The sequence below is a fragment of the Diabrotica undecimpunctata genome, chromosome 5, assembly GCF_040954645.1.
Source record: "Diabrotica undecimpunctata isolate CICGRU chromosome 5, icDiaUnde3, whole genome shotgun sequence".
In the NCBI taxonomy this organism is placed as follows: Eukaryota; Metazoa; Arthropoda; class Insecta; order Coleoptera; family Chrysomelidae; genus Diabrotica; species Diabrotica undecimpunctata.
The window spans coordinates 53,126,911-53,149,020 of NC_092807.1; the positions used below are offsets into that span (position 1 = coordinate 53,126,911).

Genomic DNA, 22,110 nt, shown 5'->3' on the forward strand with positions numbered 1-22,110 from the left:
TTTTGGAGGTTGTGTGTTCAAATGCAGCAGCATTTTTGGCAAAAGTGGTATTAAAATTATTTAAAGGAAACTTTAAAACAGATCCAAATGGAGAAAGTCGTTGCCAAATTTACAAGAGGGTATATTTATACTTGTAAAGGAGGACAACTTTGCTTGTTTGAGGTGACATACAGCAAGAATTATAAAAACTATCTCTGGTAAAGACGGAAAGGTAAGGCTCTTCGACCCATTAAGAATAAACAAATTTATTCAAAAAAAGGGAAAGGGATAGAGTATCTAGTTTTGGTATCAAAACTAAGGCTCCCCAGCATGTCGTCGAAATAAATTCTCAACATAATATACTTTAACATATTTTATGATTTGATTTGTGTGACGCAAGGTGTCCTATGTTTGACTTTAAGTTCCAACACATGAGCATTGTTAAAAAATAAAAGGTTCCTTATAAAATGTCGGGTAAAAAGGATGGCTTCTTATCAGTTTAATAAAAAATTGTATTTAGATAGTAAAAAAATATATAAGTTACAAAAAAATATAAGTGGCTCCTCCCTTTGAGAATCCAATCAGTTTAGTGTAAGTTATGTTTGTGAAATAAAGGTTTTATTGCGAAAAGTTGCCTAAATTATTTCTAACGTTGTCACCAGCGAAGTTTCTTTAATGTTGAAAAAGTCCAACACTCAAAACAACTGTCGTTTGCCTGGCCGGTTTAGTATTACAAAGAAGGTGTATGTATGTACAGCGTTAACAGGCCTTTTAGGCCCATTGCTGGATGGATAATTTTCATCGTTTTCTATTCTTAGCTAACAGCTTCCAATCTCTGATTCCCATCTCTCTGACATCTTCCATCACTACATCTCTCCATTTCTTTCTTAGTCTTCCTCTCTTTTTTTTGCCCTCAGGTACTCTCCACACAATATTCTTGACTAGTCTATTACCTTGCATTCTTTCTAGATGGCCGAGCCATTCTAGCCTACGTTTTTTCACCACTTTTGTTATTATAGGGTTAGCATACAACTGATACACTTCTGCATTAGTTCGTCTTCTCCATTCTCCCTCTACTACTTTTCCACCAAATATTCTGCGAAGTATCTTTCTTTCCCATGCTTTCAATGTGTTCTGTATGGTTTTGTTCATAGTCCATGTCTCGGCAGCGTATAGCATTGTGGGTCTAATTATAGTTTTGTATACTCTTATTTTTGTATTACGAGATATATCTTTGGCCCTAATTATTTTGCTCATTGCTCCAGCACACCTGTTGCTCTTGGTCAGTCTCAGGTTGATTTCAGTTTCTTCCTTACATGTCTGACCAATAAGAGTACCTAAGTACATATATTCATCCACCTTCTCGAATTCTACAACTGATCCATTCTCCACCTCCAATTTAAAGGATCCCCTGGTGCTTATTTCTTTTTTGCTCGAGATCTCCACGTACTTTGATTTATTAATATTAACTTTCAGTCCAAATTTAGAGCTTTCTCGAATCACTCTTTTTGTTATATTTGATAGCTCTTTTCCATTTCTTGCAATGAGAACCACATCATCAGCGTATGCTAAGCATTGGTGCTTCTTGTATAAAATAGTTCCGGACCTATTTATCCCACTAATCCTTACAATTTTTTCTAGAACTATATTGAATAGCAATGTAGACAGCGGGTTTCCTTGGCGAACACCTTTTTTCACTTCGAATTCTTCTGAGACTGTACCGTTGCATCTCACAGCACAAATGGTTTGTCTAATTGTCATTTTTACCAATCTTAATATTTTTTCTGGCACTTGAAATTCTTTTAATGTTTCTATTAACTTGTTTCTGTCTATTGTATCGTAGGCAGCTTTGTAATCAATGAAAAGTACTTGTGCTGAAATGTTGTATTCATAGCAATTGGTCAGGATTTGTCTTAGCATAAAAATTTGATCGGTTGTTGATCTTCCTTTCCGAAATCCTCCCTGGTATTCTCCTAGAATCTTCTCTATATATATATATTTATAATCGTTTTTTAATTAGTATGGCGAGTACTTTATACATTACTTCTAATAAGGATATTCCTCTATAGTTTGTGCATTCAGTTCTATCTCCCTTTTTGTGTATAGGAATTATAATCGACTTATTCTATTCTTGAGGCATTTCTATCTCATACTTCTAGTATTAGCTCACCAAGTTTGTTTATTAAGACCTCTCCTCCATATTTTATGTTCTCTGCCACAATGCCGCTCTCCCCGGGACTTTTTTGGTTTTTCATATCTTTTATTATTGCTTCAATTTCTTCTCTTGTGGGCTTTGGTATTTCTTCTATTACTATTTGAAGTCTAGGAACATAACAATTTTCTTCAGTAGTCACTTCATCATTTAGTATCTCTTCAAAATATTCTTTCCACCTTTCACATATTTGGTCTTCATCCACTATCAGGTTTCCTTGCTTATCTTTTACATTCATCGTTCTTCCGTGGTACCCAGTTTTAATGTATTTTACTTCTTTATAAAAAAATTTTTATTTCATTTTTCTTGTAATTTTCTTCAATGCGCTTAATTTTATTCTCCATATACTTTCGTTTCCGCTCCCTTAGGATTCTCTTTACTTTTTTTCGTTGTACGGCATACCTTTCTAAGTCGTCTTGTTTTTGCGAACGTAAACTTTTTAATCTCAAATATGATCTTTTTTTTAACTCTGTTCTGCATTCGTCATTGAACCAGTAGTTTTTTCTAAATCTTTTTGGTCTTGGTATGTTCTTCGACGTAGTTTCCTTTATAGTGTTTGTCATTGTCAAGAACTTTTGTTGTATGTTACTCACAGTAGTACTATCTTGTTTGGCGTAGGTTTCTTGTATATCCTTTTGATAGTCCTGCTCTACCTCAAATTTTCGCAGTTTTTCAAAGTTAAATTTACGTTGCACTTTCTTTTTCCGTTTATGCTTTTTAATTATTGCTTCTCTCATATTAATTCTAACCAAAAAATGATCTGAGTCTACGTCAGCCCCTCTGCACGTTTTCACATTTGTTATTAAATTCGCAAACTTCTCTTGTATTAAGATGTGGTCCATTTGATTAGTTCCATTTGACCCCGGAATTTTCCACGTTCCTTTATATATATTTTTTCTCCTAAAATGGGTACTCATTATCTTCATCCTGTTTTCAATTGCAAATGTGATTATTCTCTGTCCATTATCATTTGTATTCAAATGTTTACTTTCACCCCCTGTTATGATTATATATATATCTTCTCTTCCGACCTTTGCATTGGCGTCGCCTATAATAATTTTAGTGTCTTGCCTGGGCATTTCTTCACACAATGACTCTAATTCTTCATAGAATTCATCTTTCACTTCTTCTTTTTCTTCTGTTAAAGCATGTATATTTATCAACGATATCATGTTCTCTTGTCCTTTAATTCTAATTGCACACACTCTGTTAGATTTTACTACGAATTGTTTTACCTGCTCCACGTCTTCATGTACCAGAAAACCCACTCCAAAATTCCTATTATTGCCTCTACTTGTATAAAACGTGAATGAGCCAATTTTTTCAACGTTGTTTCCAGTTAAATGTGTTTCCTGTATTGCTAAGATGTGTATTTTATATTTTTTTAGTTCTTCTATTAGGTTAATTATTGCTCCTAACTAGGTTAATTAATGTACAAAGAAGGTACTTTTTTGTTTATTTCCCTGGCCTTATTAGTATGTAGTGTTCCATCTTTTTCGCATATCGTCTTCAATAGTTTATTTTTACAATTCCCATCTAAGGAGTGATGAAAGTTCCTTTACATTTGTATTATTAGTAGATGTTAGTTGTAGACATGATTTACCCTGCTAAATCCTTGATTTCGGCATAGCCTTAATGTTATGGTTCTTGCATTAATTGACTACTGTACTTTGTTTCGCAGCTTTTATTATGATACATTCTCTTTTTGCTCATATCTTGTTTCTGTAGATTCTGTAATTTCTGATTTCTGATTCTATATTTTTTTTTATTTTTCGTGCCACCAGCCATAAACACGAACGAATCTACGACCTTAAATATTGATTTTTGCAAAAAATTAGGGAAATCAAAATCGTATATATTATAATTTGCTTAATTTTACTTAAAAAAGTGTAAAATTTGCGTAAAGTTAATAATAAACAAGTTAATTTAATAATTATGATTCTCCTACTTTCACTATTGACCTCCTTAAATCGAAAAATATTGACCGCACGAAAAAATTTGTAAAAAATAAGTTGTAGAAAATCGCATTTGCAACAATTTCAATACCTACTCTTTTTGACTAAAAGTTGAAAATGACGGAAGCATTGGACAAAAAATTGTAACTGTATGAGTTTTGATAATATGGTAGAATGAAAATTTCGGCTGTATAAATGTTACTAGTGTACATCATTTAAAAAATTATTAGATAAAAATTTAGTTTACCTTGTAGCTGTTGGGTAAATGGGACCAACATCGAAAACTTGTAAGACCATGCCATGTAAGAAAATCGAAAATATCAATATTGTAGCAAAAAATTTAATATCATTAAACTTATATTTGAGCTGAATATACAGCAAGAACAAGTTTAGAATGTAAAGCTGGAAGTCCGCCGACACATGCCATGTAACAGGATTGCACTAAAACAATACAAACGATTTAAATACCATAGTAATGTAAAAATAAAATTATATTATTATAATTATATTAAACTAAAAGTATCTTATTCAGATTTAAGACGTATAGCTCTCATTTCCTCTAAGGGAAAAATTTGCTGGTCATCCCAGGTACCTACGATATCAAAAGGAACTCTCCCTGGCGAGACACTTTCTGTATTATCGAGCTCCAGGCCACACTTTTCTGTGAAAACAGCTTTCTACAACAGTACAGAGAATAATAAATACTGCCTGAGTCCTTTTTATTTCCCAGTGCCTGCGTATTTGAATTTCGAGATTTCGAGATATTTAACCTGTAGCTTGGTTGTCTTGTTACTTTATTATCTCGTATAATATCTGGCTTATTATGTTGTAAAAATTAAAATGTGCTTATAGCGGGTTAAAAGAGGGGACTGAACAATTACTGGACTTATAGATAGGGTAAGCAAATAAATTGAAACGTTTTCGAACGGCTACTCATGTTTTCGTTGAAGAGTTGAGTAGTGGATAAGGATTCCTTAATTTGAGGAGGACTATCTACAAAAAAAAATAATTAAAAAATACTTACAGAGATGTCCTTGACAACACCTCACAAGATTCCCAAACTATTTAAAATAGAACGTCGTTTAAAAGAATCCTCTTGGTGCTTAGAAAGAAGGCTTTTCTTTCCAAAAAAAGTTTTAAGAGTGAATATCTTTATAAAATAAATAATTTTAAACATTACAAGAGAAACATTACATATTTATTTTTATTTCACATAAGTAGTTATTACAAATCAAAATATCTAAATTTATCAACAAACCTTACATTGAATTGGACCTTCTAACGAAACAGAATTAAAACTATGTTTATCAATAAATGCTACCTTAAACTTTCTAACAAAACAGACTTTAAAAATAGGGTTATGTACCAAATTACAGAAACGATGTACTAACTGCCACATGTGGAAATAAAATACCAAACTATTATAAAATATTAATTAATTATCAAGATTAATTTTATTAAAAAAAAAAACTAAAATATGACAATTTGCTGATCCATAAAACTTATATTTATTTATAAACTTTTAAATTTCTCATTAATGCAAATCTTAGTATATTAACGAAAAATATTAATTTAGAAAAATTTAACAAAACTACTTTCTTTGCTGGCTACTTATTTCTTTTTAAATTATTAAAAAGTAAGTTACCTTACATTGGAATAAAAAACATTGTCCCACACAAACTTCAAACTATCAGATCCGACCCATGGGAGATACAAAAATGAAAGCTGGACAAACACCAAAACCAGGCTTCAGGTTAACCTGGATGATAACAATATGGATTCTTTAAAGCTGCTGCTGCTTATTTTTTACTTAAAACGGCTTGCTCAGCCTTCAGGGCGCTATTATCAAATGTCTTGACCAACAGGACAGAGTTACAACAAACGGTGATTAGCTCGTATTACAAAGATTGCCACATAGCTTTTCGAACTCAAAATCACATTCTTTTAACCTTCACCTTACCTTCGAAACTCTACGAGAAGGATGTTTTTTCATCCAGGCCCTAATTTGCTCTCTTTGTTTTACACACACTAACTTCTTGTCAAGCCCGTCTCTCCGTACTAGTTTTTAATCGCAGATTCCGGATTTCTCCCTTTGTTGGGAACCTATTTAAATTAAAACGCGTTCAAACTAGTTACCTGATTCAAACCAGGTCCAACTCGTCAGCTACGCAGTTCATATTATCCCCAGATGACTTCTTAGATACACTTAGATGAACAAACTTTAGGTCTCTGTGACGTACCAGCCAGGGGTTCTTAAGTAAACAAACTTTAGATCACTGTTACGTACCAGCAAGGGACGTATCAAATAAATTCTTATATATTTTTATATATTTAAATATTCGAAACTTAAAGGAAAAAGATCATTCTACGATCTACAGGGCGCATAACGTGCCTGCAAGGGATGCACTGCCTCTGTTTGAGGGACGCCAAAATGAGCTTTTTTTGCTCATATAAAATAGTAAAATAAAAAAATAATTTTTTAAATGTGGTTTCAATTCCAGTCATAATACGCTAATCTGTGTTTGTTATTTTGGCATCCAAAACATGTAAAATATACAAAAATATACAACGCATAGAATTCCTACTACTTATGTTGTAATAGAATTTGTTGGTAAATATATTACATATTAAAAAAAAACCAACAATTTTGCAAATATTCGAAGTGATTTGTTTATTCTCTTCAAATTTCTTTGAAGATATTTAAAGGTTTTGTGTTGGCAGTTAGGAGCGTAAATAAATGATTTGTAGTAAAATAAACATTTTAAGTAAAATTAAGTTTATCAGGAGCTTTGTAAATTTAGTATTATATGTGTTTAGTAATACAGAATAGTTTGTCCCCTTACTGTGCAGTTCAATGTACAATTACCGAGTGTTGCATTCAATTAACATAAAACGATTTCTAAAAGATTAAATAAATATAGTTAAATTTAAAAAATCCTAAGAGCGCATATGCTAGTTTTGCAGGAGGGCACATTATACCCTTGCACCGGGACTGAATATGTATATTCATTGATCTGTGAGCACAGTGCAGTTCCAGTATAGTTGTCGTTCTCAAGCATACTATCAGGGATATACTGATAATAAGAGCGATATTTGGTTTGAAGAAGACATAGTTTATTGACTATCTTTTGATAAAGGATTTTTCTTACTCGGTATTGCCGTTCCTTATATTTAGTTAAAGCAAATGCCAGGCATCCCTCGGTAAGATGTTTAAAATGTAAGGGATTAAAATTTTCTCTAACTGCATTTAAAACACGACACTTATCTACTCCGGAGTGCAAACTAATATCATTCGAGAAGTTTTCTATAGTTTTTATCATCTGATATTGGTGGTTTATAGTGGAAGTCAATAATTTGAACTTATCCATATATTTACAACAGATAATTAGGCTTCTAGTTCTTCTAGTTTTCTCTATAAAATCTCATTTGTTTCACCGCTAATTCAGTAGCTATTACCCTTATGCTTCTTTCTGGGTGGTCATTAATATAATCTAGAATATCATTTGCACGGTTTTTTGTACGACCACTTTTACCACGCACTTGTTTTTGTAAAGTTTCCATTTCTCTTAAATGGCAATAAATTTCTAGGAATATGTGCATATCCGGTAAATAACTATTCTAGACTACAAGTCCATGGCACATTTTTTAGGAGTCAGTTTAAATTCACAGTTCTAACAATATTTAACTCAAATTTAAATGATAATGAGAGTAACGGAAAATTTATTGAGAGAAAAGAGAAATTAAATTATTTGTTAAATAGTAAAACGTACCAAATTAGCACAACGGATTTTTAAAGTATGTTTTCTCAAACATTTAATAATATTCCTTGTATTGGCATGTAAGGAAGATTATTTAATTTTCAATTTTTACTTAATTATATTTTCACTTAAATTTTTATTTAATTAATTGGAATTTACACTTGATAAATTACACTATATATATGTTGCTATATAATTCTAATAGATTATAAATCTATTGCTACATGGATTTTCTGAATCATTTGGTTTTCATTATTTGTAGTTCTTACAATTGTCATGTCAAGGAATGGTCGAACATCTTCCACTTCTTCCACAACTGCGAACTGTGTATGTTGATTGTGATTGTTGAAAACATTTCATGAATTTTGTGTTTAGGAAGTGCCAAAACTAAATCATCTACATATAATTTATTAAAAACAATAAAAAAAGTGCAATTATTAATATAATCATGATAACATCATCCATGACATAGCTACTAAGAATGAGTGAAAGACTAGATTAGGCCCATAGGGCCACCAAAAATTTGTTTATAAAAGACACCATTAAATATGATAATATTAGAATCAAAAACAAAGTTGATAAGTGTTTTTAAATGTATTTAGTCAATATTAGTATGTTGTGAAATCTCATTCCAATGTTTTTCAATACTACTTACGATTAAATCTAAAGGTAAATTAGTAAAAAGAGATATTACGTCAAAACTAACTAAAACATAATTTTGTGGTAATTAAAAAGTATTGACAAAAGAACTGAATTCAAATGAATCATTAATATTTTTGTTTAAATTATAAGTTTTAGTTAAGATGTCAGTGAAAAGTTGTGGTACTGGTCCATTAGGAGAGTATACATATGAAGCTATTGGTATCATAGATAAAGTTGGTTCATATATTTTAGGTAGGGCATAAAAACGTGGAGCAGTAGATTTATGTATTTTCAGCTCTCCAGCTTTTAAATTATCAATAAACTTCTTTCTGTGTAGTTTAGATACTAAACAATTTTCTTTTTGTTGCAACGTACAAACAGGACTCCTTCGAAGTGTAATGTAATACTTAGTATCATTTAAGAGTTCTCCAGTTTTTTGTTGGTAGTCCTCTTTTCACATTGTAACAGTTACGTTACCTTTATCGCTTTTGTCGGGATCGTTCTCAAGGAAAAGTTTAGTTTATACATAGTATTTATTTAAAAAATGATCTTTGACTTATTTATGTAAAAAGTTGGTAATAACATTTGTACATTTAAATCTAACAAAATTTAGATTTATTATATACATTATATATATATATATATATATATATATATATATATATATATATATATATATATATATATATATACATATATCCACGCACCAGTGGATACCTCCTACTTACATATGAAATTTACATGAAATAGGTCCTCCAATGTATACGGAGGATTTATCGCAATCATTATAAAAGAAGTCGAAACGTCAGCCTAAACCATTGAGCAAAATTTGAGATTAATGACTTATTGCGTGTTTTTGTACGTTTGAATACTTTGGTTCAATATAATCGCCACATTACTTGTTGTGTCGCCAGTGGGCGTGTATATCGTTACGTATATTCAAATTATAGTTTACCGACCTTATTTCTTCCTATTTTTATATTACAGTGGTTTAGTCCTCTGGAATAATGATTCGAAAACTACTTAATTCCAATCTTCCAGTCTTCCAATCTTTCTTTAAACTTTAAAGTTTAAAGAAAGAAAGAATCTGATTATTTAAGGGCTATATATATTATTGATAATCATTTGTAAATTTCCAACATGGGCTAACGAAAAGAAACGTATCTATGTTCGTTATAAATCTTTAATTTTATTTAAAAAACCAAGTATATGGTCCTGAGTAAAAACATGACGCAATCAGCACATAATAGTATAAACGGCATTCAAATTAAAAAAGTATCAATTTACAAATACTTGGGAACTTAATACGAAGGAAAGGAAAAGACCCAGAAATTTTGTCAACGATAAAACGAAGAAAACTCGAATATTTTGGTCACCTGATAAATACAAAGAATATAAATACGCAATACTTCAAGATATAATTTAAGTAAAAATAGAAGGAAAACGGAATCCAGACCGTAGAAGAACGTCATGGTTGTGGAATTTGAGAGAGTGGTTTGGCTGTACTACTAATGAACTCCTGTATTTGTATTTATCCTTTCCTTTGATTGTTACGTTGTCGTCAATATGTAGATCTTCTATGTTTTCTTCGCTTGTAAATAGGTACTCTGTTTTCGCGAGGTTAAGATCTAGGCCAGCCTTGGTATATTCTTCTTGTGATTTCTTCATCATGTAACTGAGGTCTTCTTGGTCTTGTGCAATCACTACTTGATCGTCTGCAAAGCTTAACGTATATAGGTATTCGTTTCGTACCGGTACTCCCATGCCTTCGCATTTTCTTTTCCATGTAGGCAAAGCTTTCTTTAAGTATATTTTGAATAGGGTTGGACATGTGGTACAACCCTTTTGTTGTGATGAAGTCCTCTATGATTCTTGTTTCCATTTTATTGGACACTTTATTTTCTTTATACAGAGCTTTTGTAGCTTCTATGAGTTCCGTCTGTATTTCTAATTTTTACATTGCCTTCCATAGTTCGGACTTTCTGTAGAGTCATACGCCTTTCTCAGGTCTACAAATGACAAATGTATATCTCTATTTTTTGCTTTTTTCTTTTCTAACAGTTGTTCCAGTGTGTATATGTGGTCTATGCATGATCTTCCTACCGTGAAGCCTGCTTGATCCTCCCCAATTTTGCATTTTATCGCTTGCTCTATCTTTTTTCGCAGTATCTTCCCATATTATCTCCCTGTTGATGGTATTACGCTTATTCCTCTGTAGTTTTCGCATCTTTTTCTATCTTCTTTCTTAAATGTAGATATCATATATGCCTCTGTCCATTTCTTTGGGAGCTGTTCTCCATTTATGGCTTTCTGAAATATCCCTTTTATCATCCAGTGTAATTTTTTGAGCCGTACTTTATAAGCTCAGGTGAGATGCCTCCAGGTCCCGGTGCTTTCTTATTTCTGATTTGCTTTTATGGCTGTTCTCATTTCTCTATCTGTTATTTCTATTTCTTGTTGCGGGGATCTGCTTCGTCTTCGCCTGTTTTCTTTTCCAATGAATTGTGGTCTTTGTTCTGTTAACAGTTCCTTGTAATAGTCCTTCCATTCTTTGTCCTGTATATTTTCCAATTTAATTTTTTCTTTTGAGTTTTTTTTCAATTCTCCCAGTATTTTTTCATGACTCCAAAATTCTTGTACCTCCTATGTATGTTTCAATATTTAAGCAGGTTCTTTCCCATTTTTTATCCTTTTGTTGTGTTATTTCTTTTTTCACTTCTCTATTTTTTTCTCTATATTCTTTATAAACTTCATCGTTATTTGTAGTCAGCCATTTTCTGTATAGTTGCTTTCTTTCTTCAATTATTCTTTTTGTTGGTCCATTTATATTATAATATTGCTGTTTATTTGTTATATGTTTTTCCCTCCAAGGGCTTTGAATTCTGTTCGTTTTATACTTACCCATTGTTTTAATGCCCATTTTTGTTGTCAGTAGTTTATGGTCAGTTCCACATTCTGCTTTTCTTTTGACTCACATATTTTATCTTTATTCTGGTAACTTGTTATATTTTAACTTTATTGATAACAATGAGAACATTGATAGAGAAGGCAAATGAATACCAACTACCCGTATTTATTGCCTTCGTCGACTATGAAAAGGTGTTTAATAGTATCGAGATGTGGGCCATAGAATAAGCTATTAATAATTGTAGAATAGGTTCGAGATATAGGCAACTAATACATAATATATATGAAAACGCCAGTATGATAGTACAACTAGACGAAAATACAAATCCCATCCCCATTAAGAGAAAAGTGAGACAAGGAGACGTAATATCGCCAAAGCTTTTCAACCTAACCCTAGAAGACGTCTTCAAAACTACAAATTGGTCAACCTATGGCATTAACGTTAATGACAACAAGTTAAACCACCTCAGATACGCTGACGACATAGTGATTTTAGCGAGCACATTCGAGAAACTGCAAATTATGATGGGGGAACTAGCAGCCAGCTTCCAATACGTCGGCCTAAAAATGAATATAAAAAAAAAACAAAAATAATGACAAACACAGATGACCCCAAACATGAATAAACTAGCCCAAAATAGAAAGAACAATGAAAAGAGCAATGTTGGGTATACGACTGTCACATAAAAAGAGGAATAACTGGGTAGGAAGCAAAACAAAAGTCGAATACTTAGCAACAAAAATTGCCAAACTTAAATGGAGCTTTGCGGGGTACACTGCTAGACAAAAAGACCAACGTTGGAATACTACAATAGAACATTGGAGACCTTACGAAAGTAAACGACCAAGAGGAAGACCACAGATGAGATAGGTTGATGACATTAAAACAATAGCCAGAATAAATTGGAAATATGTTGCTCAGGATAGAGACCGATGGAAGAAGTTGGGAGAGACCTATGTCCAAACATGGACGACAGAAGGCTAAGAAGAAGAAGAAGCGGTAACCTGTTTGACTATTACGTAGTCAATGATTGATTTTAGCCTTCGTTTTTCTTGGGTCCATGTATATGATGATTTTTAGGTTGTTTAGTTCGCATAATTTAATTAAACGTTCTCCGTTATCGTTTTGTTAATCCTCTTCAAATCTCCATAGTACTTTATCGTTTTCTTTCCTTCTGGTTCTACCATTAAGGTCTCCTGTTATAATTATCTTCACGTTCTTCTTGATTAGCTCTATTTGGTGTTAAAGTTGTTCCGTGAAATTTTCTTTTTCTACCCTCGGGAAATCGTGTGTTGGTGCATATACTTCGAGTATCACTGTCTCTTTACCGTATATGTCTATATGCATCCTTTCGTTGATTGGCTCCCATGTTCTAACCCTATTCTTTCACTTATTTTTGATTAGTATTCCCTCTCTTCCCTTAGCTCAGCATTCCCTATTAACTTCGCTCCATCAGTGGATATGGTCTTCTATTGTTTCCGTTCCATTTTCTTCCTTTTTGGTTTCTGTTGTTACTAGTATGTCGATGTTGCTTTCTCTAAACTTCTTGATCACTTCCGTCGCCTTTTTTTTTATATCCTTGTATATTCCATGTTGCACATATGAATGTTCTATCTTTTCTTCGTTTTGATTTTTGGTTGAGCTTTATTCAGACTGGGTCTTTCGAACTCTTCGCAACATTGCTCCCCCGTATCCGATGGGGCCACCTCCAATCCCTGTATTTCCACCCGGGGATGTGTTTCCGTATTTGGCTTTTTCATCTTGCGATTTTCGTTCTTTCTACCCTTACGTTTATCTGTGTGTTAGTTTGCTAATTCCCAAGGTCATAACCCTCGTTTGGACGACCTTTTCTTCAGCCGCCCATTCTGGATCAGACGCTGTTGGTTCTTCCTCCCTCTCGACCATTATGACTTTTCCAGCCATCCTCTGCTCTAGAGACCGTTGACCGATTTTCACCTGTATCCCAGGCAGGACTAAGATTTATCCGATTCCAAATAAAGATCACATCATGATTTTACCACCTACACCCTATTATGTTAACAACAAATGGTTTGAAAGCTGCATTGGATAAAGTGAGCACATTATTTGTACCAAAAACGTACAATCCCATTATACAATACCAAATGTACATAATTGTACAAAGACCGTAATGACAGAGAACTTTTTTTAAGAAACCAACAAAGTCATATTGCTGAGAATAATCCATACAATAATAATTCAACAACATGAAGTAAAATTAACTAGTTTACTAACGAAAGAAGAACCAGTCGTCATTGAAGGAGTTTATTTCAGCAAGAAAACATCCGAAGACGTTTCAATACCAAAAATAGTTCCCATAAACTATTACCAGATCACCAGATAAAAATTGAGAAGTTAACGATTCCAAACACTCATGGTCAAACTCAACCCCTCGAAACAATAGATCTTTTACCACAACTTTCAATGGGACTCAGCACCACTTCCCTTGTTATACTTATCTTTGTTTTAGCAATATTCCTAATTAAAAAACGAGGAAGAATTTGCCAAATTCTATTTGGTACGAAACTTCATTAATATATATATATATATATATATATATATATATATATATATATATATATATATATATATATATTTAGGGATTCTACAGTATTCACTGCCTTCCCTCGCTCAACCGTTTCCATCTGTTGTCTCATTCTCCATCGTTTAGGCCTCTCTTACTCATGGCATCGTGTACTTCATTCCTCTAGGATTTTCGGGGTCGTCCTCTTTTCCTCCTTCCTATGGGACTCCATTCGCTTATTCTCTATCTATCTGCCTGCTGTCACTAGTTCTTCTTAGATGTCCATACCACTTTAGTCTTTTTTGTTCTATATATGTTAGTATGTCTGTTTCTATTGATGTTCATTCTTGTTACTCTGCAGCATCTTCGCAGGCATTCCATCTCTGTTGCTACTATCTTACTGCTGTTTTTCTTGTTTATGATTCAATTTTCAGCCCCATATGTTATAATACTTCGCACTAATGTTTTATAAAGTTCGAAACTTCATCCTGCCCAAATTAAAATTCTGGATGAATTAATTGCAGACCTTATTAGGACTTCGAGGACGAAGTCCGAACCAAAAGAGGGAGAAGAAATGTGATAGAAGTTCCTCGACTCTCTGAGTCAGCAAATTCTGAAGACCAGAGGCTATAAAGAAGGAAGAAAGAAGCCGACGACATTATTATATATATATATATATATATATATATATATATATATATATATATATATATATATATATATATATAATGGCTATACACCCCAGTGTGGGGTTAAACCGCAAATGCTTTCTAGATCCGATTTCTTAAGTGGATCAGTCTTTTTTGTTTATCTTATCTTCTTGACAATATCTCTCCATTTTTTCCTGTCTCTAGTTCTTCCTCTCCATTCTCTGACTCCTGCCCTTTGGAGGTCTTCTTCAACTTCTTGCAGCCACTTTGATCTAGGTCTTCCCCTTCTCTTTTTTCCTCCTGGATTCCATTCCATCATTGCGTATGTCACTGCCTCATCGCCTGCTCGCCAAATGTGACCTAACCATCTAACTTTGCATTGCTTTATTTTAGTTACGATGTCTTCCTTAAGTTCTTCCTTAATTTCTGCATTTGTTCTGCTTCTATATTCATTTTGCTCTGTTCTAATTGGTCCTAGTATGGTTCTCATAATCTTTCTCTCTGCTATTCTTAAGTCTTCTTCATCTTTTTTAAGCATCGTCATTGTTTCTCCTGCATATAATAATATTGGCCTAATTATGGTGTTATAAATGCTCATCTTACTTTTTTTTGTCAGTGTTTTGCTTTTAAGTAATGTTTTGTTTGCAAAATAAGCTTTATTCGCTGCTAATATTTTTTCTTTTATTTCGGATTTCCTTTCTCCGGATTTACTTATTGTAACTCCTAGGTATTTGAAGTATTCTACTTCTTCAAACTCAGAACTTCCTATTTTGATTTTTTCTTTCATTGGTTTTTTCCCTAATCTTAATATTTTTGTCTTTTCTTGATTTAATCTTAGCCCCATTACCTCCCCTTTCTCTCTTACTTCTTCTAGCATTTCTTTCATTATTTTTCTGTTCTTTGCAATAATAGCAATATCGTCTGCATATGCAATTATTTGACCACCTCTTGTTCTGAGATTTCCTTTATTTATATTTCGTAGTACATATTCTAATGCTAGATTAAATAGCGTTGTTGATTAGGCATCTCCTTCTTTCATCCCTTTATTTATGATGAATTCCTCTGTCTCTCCTCTTTGTGTCTTTATGCTTATTTTTGTAGTTCTCATTGTCATTTCTATTAATTTTCTGAGTTTATGTGGAATTTTTAATTTTTTAAGTGCTATCATTAATCCGTTTCTTTTAATTGAATCAAATGCCTGTTTGAAGTCTATGAATAACATTTCCAATTCTAATTTATACTCGTTTGCTTTTTCCATTATTTGTTTTATTGTGTGTATTGCATCTATTGTAGATCTTCCTTCTGTAAATCCACATTGGTACTGTCCTACTGTCTTCTTTGTGATCTTTGATAACCTCTTTTTTATTATCGATGTCAATATTTTATATGTTGTATTTAGTAACGTTATTCCTCTATAATTTTCACAGATTTGTTGGTCTCCCTTTTTATGTACTGTAATGATCTGCCCTACCTCCCAGTCCGCTGGCATTTTCTCTTCTTTCCATATATTTTTCAATAGTGCCAGTATTTTTCCTCTTAGTTCCCTTCCCCCGTATTTTATTAGTTCCATATTAATGCCATCTTTACCAGGGGCTTTTCCATTTTTGCTTCTCTGTATTACTTCATCCAATTCCTCTAATGTTGGTTCTTTTGAAATTTCGATATCTACTTCATCTGCTTCTTCTTCGTGCACTGTTTCCTCCTCATTATGCATTTCTTCTTCTGTTGTTTCCCCCGTCAAAAGCTCTCTGTAGTAATCTCTCCATACTTGTTTGTATTCTTGGTCCTCTATTATCACTATTCCCTCTCTATTTTTTATTCCGTTTGTTTTGCCCTTGTATTTTTTGTTTTGTTCTTTAATTTTTTTGTAAAAACTTTTCGTATTTCTGTTTGTTCTTTCCTGCTCTATTTCCTGCATTTTTTTGTCTACCCATCTTCTTTTATTTTGCCTTATCACTTTCTTAGCATTCCTTCTTAATTTTTCATATTCTTCTCTGTCTTTCTCTTTATCTGTTCTTAGCCATTTATTTCTGGCTTGCACTTTTTTTCCTGTTATTTCTCTACATTCTTGGTTATACCATTCGTTTTTTGTTTTAGCCTGACTTTTACCTATCTGCATATTTGCACCTTCTGCTATTGATTTTTTGATCGTCTCCCATTCTGTGTTTATATCTTCTGCTTTATATTTCTCTTTTATTTGAACTGTTACTGCCTCTTCATATTTTTTTCTTACTTCTTCATTACTCATTTTATTGACATTATTATTAGTTCTTATTTATTTGCAATTACTTCTAATTAAATTGTAAGTTATTTTGATAATAAAATATTTTTTTGAGAAGTTTAAGTGCTTGCAAAAAGGTGCAAAAAAATCGATCCATTCCTTATTTCTTATTTATTTGTAGTTGTATAATTTTAGAGACATTAAATTACGTATGTAAATTTAGGTGTACCCTCGTATACGAGAAATAAAATAATATTTTTAATATTGCTTTTTATATTTCTTAAAACAAATTGGTATTTCAGGTTTTTGTCAAAAAGGGTCTGAAGCAAGTAGATATTTATTGAATATTATTTTTAATTCAACAACCATACTAGTTGTTTTTAGTGGTGATTTTATTTTCAAAACGTGTTATATTTTTATTTAATTATCCTTTAATATCCTTTGAAGACCAGGATCAGGTCGTAGAAGGGTAACATCCGAATGAGGTGATCGATTTCTGGTCTCATCATGTTTGAGAAATCGGCATCTAACTTCAGTTGCACTGGCAAATCGTCTGAGCGAAGTGAGAAATGTGGAGGTATGCAGATGGACAGTTCGTCGACGACTTGTAGAAGGTAATTTATTATACAGGAGGCCAGCCCTATCTCCAATACTATCCATAGAACATCGCAGAGCTCGCCTTGCTTTTGCAAGAGAACATGAACACTGGAGTGATGCAGATTGGAGCAATGTATTGTTCTCAGATGAGCCCAGATTTTGTCTAAGGTTACCAGACGGCCGAGAAAAGGTTTGGAGAAGACACGGAGAGAGATATTTTCAATGTAATAGTGCGGAAAGAATAAGTTATCGGGGAGGCTCCGTTATGGTTTGGGCTGGTATCAGTTCAGAAGCCCATACTGATTTAGTTATTGTAGATAGAGGTTCTATGACTGCTGCAAGATACATAACAAGTATTTTAGATTAGCATGTGGTACCTTTTGCTCCTTTCATTGGACCTAATTTTATTTTTTTTTGGACGACAACGCGCGTCCTCACCGTGCTAGAATCGTCAACCAATATATAGAGGAGCTTGGAATTGTCCGTATGAACTGGCCAGCTTGCAGTCCCGATCTCAATCCCATAGAACATCTATGGGATATGATGGGAAGACGTCTTCGAGTACGAGTACCTCGTCCAAACAACTTGGCTGAACTTACAGCGGCTCTTCAAGAAATATGGGACCAATTGGATCAATTTGATATCCAGAGGTTAATTACCTCAATGCCTAGACGTGTATGGGCTGTTATAAGGGCCCGAGGGGGAAACACTAGATATTGATTTATTATCAATGTTTTTCTTAATTTCAGAAATTTTTGAATATTCTTGTATTTTTTTTTTGATAATCTGTAAAAATTATTTTAATCTAACATATACTTTTAAATATGTACCTGATTTAAAACTAATATCTTCAAACGTTTTCTTTTTTCAGCAAATAATACCCATGGATCGATTTTTTTGCACCTGAGTGTATATATATATATATATATATATATATATATATATATATATATATATATATATATATATATATATATATATATATATATATATATATATTCTTTATTATAAATATTTAATATCTAATGATAAAATATTCATTTTCATTAAAATATTACTTACTATACCTCCTAGTGGATAAATATTAGCAAAAAAAAACAATGAAGACAACCAATTCTTATTGCATGCTTTTAGATTAAAAATAATGGGAACAAAGTTTACTGGTCCTCCTAATCTCGTAGATAACGTTGTCAGATAATACATCATTATAACAGAGCTGGAAAAGTTTAATCTGGAATTTAAAAAGTAATTAGTTATCAAAAATTGTATATCAGTTTTTGTTTATGACTATACTCCAGTCAAAGACGAAAATGTCACTGAATCTCTAAGAATCATACGAACAAGCTGAATGTCAAAAATATGCAAAAAAATTCACCACTCCTACCCCTGACTTCCCGCTAAATCCCCTCGTAGGGAGGAAAATGGAAAAAATCGATTTACAAAGAATCGGTACGCCATAGGAAAAGCTGATTTAAATATAAAATGTAGAAAATCTGGAGATAATTTTAAACAAAAATGTTTATTAGCTTTTTTTGTGTAACACGAACCGTTCTTTCAGAAACAAAGTTTGAAGCGACCGGCTATTTTGCATGTAGTTTATTGGCGTGATATCTGTTTAAAGCTAAAGATTGCATCTTTTGTATGAAATTTTTGTATTTTGCGTAAATAAACACAGTTTTTCTAAAGGTGTTAAATAAATAAACTTTGCACGATTTTTCCATTTTTTACGATTCTCATGAGATCAATAACATTTATCAGCGTCGGGTCACTATGTAACTCTGCAAGGACTTTAACTCTGTAACTCTTTAAAACATATAGCATGAAATCTTGCCAACAAATGTGAGGCATATTAAATATACATAAAAACGCTAAATTTAAACTTTCAAATTATAAACGATCTAAAACATGTAAACCTTATTTTTTTGATAGTATAAATACGTCTATCAAAAGTACACAACTTCAGCTAGAAATTTCACCCAATATTGTCTCCTTGGAGGTATTTTCCATTACAGACGATCGTTTATAATGTGGAATTTTTAAATCTGCGTTTTAAGGCATATTTTAAATGACTCATATTGGTTGTAAAATCTCAAAATCAAAATTACATGTTATAGGTTTTAAAGATTAGGCTCTTACATTGTAAATTATACTATGACTAGTCAATGGAAGTGATAAAAATATTATTTATCCCATGAGAATTTTTAAAAATGGCATAATTTACGCAACATTTATTGCTGACACAACCTAACACCGCGCATTACTCAAGTAAATGATTTCAGCATGAACTTTCGTTATGTATAAAAATTTGGTTTCACTAAGACGGTTCTCCATCCATACTACCATACACGTTAGAGTACTGCTTGAAAATATGTTAAATAAAAAGATGATATTCATATATTCTTTGGTCCCTTCCTGATTTAACTATCCTGGAAGTTTTGTATTGGTTTACTTAAAACGGCAGGTTTATCAGCGGGAATCATTTGACGATGTAGACTATTGGAAAAGAATTGTTTATGATTAACGAAAGTTGACAAAGTAACAAATAAATGTCTACATATAGAAGGTGGATATGTCGAAGCTTTAGTAGTTTCAATTCTAATTCTCAATTCTACCAATTACTAAATATTCTTTGTATTTCTAATTCGAAAATAAATAATTATTATATGCATTTATTATGTATTTACATTGCAAGATTGTCCAAAATCATTAACAAATAGAAAAGTGATCATATTTTTAACAGATAAGAGATATAAATTCAGTATTTAAATTTATAACTACAAATAATGTAGAGACCGACCGATTAATCGGCTTCGGCATCGGCTTCGGCCACCTTCGGCCAAAATTCGGCTTCGGCCAAAACAAAGCCGAAGGTTTCGCCGAAGGTGGAATAATAAAATGCTCTGTCAGTATACTATACGTCTATACGATAGAAATCAAATAATCTCTGAACAATATGCTTTGGCGAGTCTTTGATAATTTGAATAGTATTTACACCCTATTTTATACCCTTAACTAAAACGTTTTACAAACTTTCAGGTCAGGTAGTAGGTAGGATATAAGTTTTAACAATAGGCCAAGATGTCTCAAAAATCATCATTTGAATATTTCTCACGTAGTAAAATTCTGATAATAATAATTTTATTGTATTTGTTAAAACTCATGATTCCTGGTGTTTTGACTAGATATCTAAATGGCAAAACATCGACCATCGACTATGAATGTTTCGACTTTAATGTTTTTATTGTTATTTATTTTTATTATCGCTTCCATTACCAAATAATGTATACATGTTTGACTTTTTTATCTCATAATTTCATATTTTTGTTTATCACATATCAGGTAATAAAAATATAATGCACATTATTTAAATTATTAACATATAATAGGAATAGGTATATTTTTAGTCACCTTCGGCTTCGGCTTCGGCCGAAGGTATCCTACAGGCCGAAGTTCGGCTTCGGCCAAAAAAATCACATTCGGTCGGTCTCTAAAATAATGTATAATGCATAACTAGACTTAGGCAAATATGCAAAGAAGGCAAAAATATGTACTAATTTACCCAAAAATATGCATTAAATATGCATTTCTTTTAAATAGTATGCACTAAATATGCATTTTTTTTTAAAATATGCATACTGTTAATGGAAACATATATTTAATAGTTGTATATTAATTAATGTTTATTTGACGTTAACGTTTTTTAAAGAAGTATCAACAGAGAGAAAAGAGAATATAAATCCTAAGAAAGCTCCAGGATATGATCTTATAACAGTATAACTATTACAAAATCTACCAAGAAAAGCCATAGTTAAGTTGACACACCTAATAAATGGTGCTTTTAGATTAAGATATGTTGCCTGACTCTGGAAAGTAGCCGAAGTCATTATGATCGTCAAACCAAGTAAATTTTCTAATGAAGTGACATCCTATCGACCAATATCACTCCTTCTGGGATGTCACAACTATTTAAAAAACTTTTATTGAAAAGATTAAAACCAATAATAGAAAGAAAAAATCTGATACCAAATCATCAATTTCGTTTCAGAAATAAACATTCCACTATAGGTCAAGTTCACAGAATAACGAATATAATAGAAAAAACAGAAGAAAATAAAGTCTGCTCTACAATCTTCTTGCACGTAGCACAGGCGTTTGAAAAGTCTGGCATGAGGGTTTAAACTATAAACTAAGAACATTCATTCCTAAACAATATTCAGAAATCTTAGAATCATACATTGCGTATAGATATATCAGAGTAAAACAAGAAGTGTACACCAACTTAAGGGAGATCAAAGCTGGCGTGCCACAATGGAGTGTATTAGGTCCGGTCCTGTACCTATTGTATACGTGTGACAATCCAGAGCTAGAATAAAATACTATTGCCACCTTCGCGGATAATACAGCCATACTAGCGATAGGAGACACTAGTGAAGAAGCGACTGATAAGTTGCAACTATCAGTAAATAAAATACATACCTGAACCAGAAAATAACGAATAAAATTAAATGGGACTAAATCTGCACACATTAACTTTACAAATAAAAAAAAAAAGAAAATATCCTAGGTAGAATAAATGATACCCAAGTTCCTTATGCAACATCAGCAAAATAGTTGGACATTACCTTAGATGCACCCTTAGCACCTCA

General features: G+C 32.3%; 1 protein-coding gene across 1 annotated transcript in view; it reads right to left on the bottom strand.

Moving 5' to 3' along the window:
* Window positions 1-22,110, bottom strand: part of LOC140440627 (O-acyltransferase like protein-like) — a 151,920-nt gene that overhangs the window by 27,999 nt on the left and 101,811 nt on the right. The window contains exons 7-8 of the mRNA XM_072530991.1: window positions 18,527-18,695; window positions 4,394-4,587 (exon numbers count right to left, since the gene is read on the bottom strand). Of these exons, the coding sequence (XP_072387092.1) occupies window positions 4,394-4,587; window positions 18,527-18,695 (363 nt within the window). The remainder of the gene's footprint in view (window positions 1-4,393; window positions 4,588-18,526; window positions 18,696-22,110) is intronic.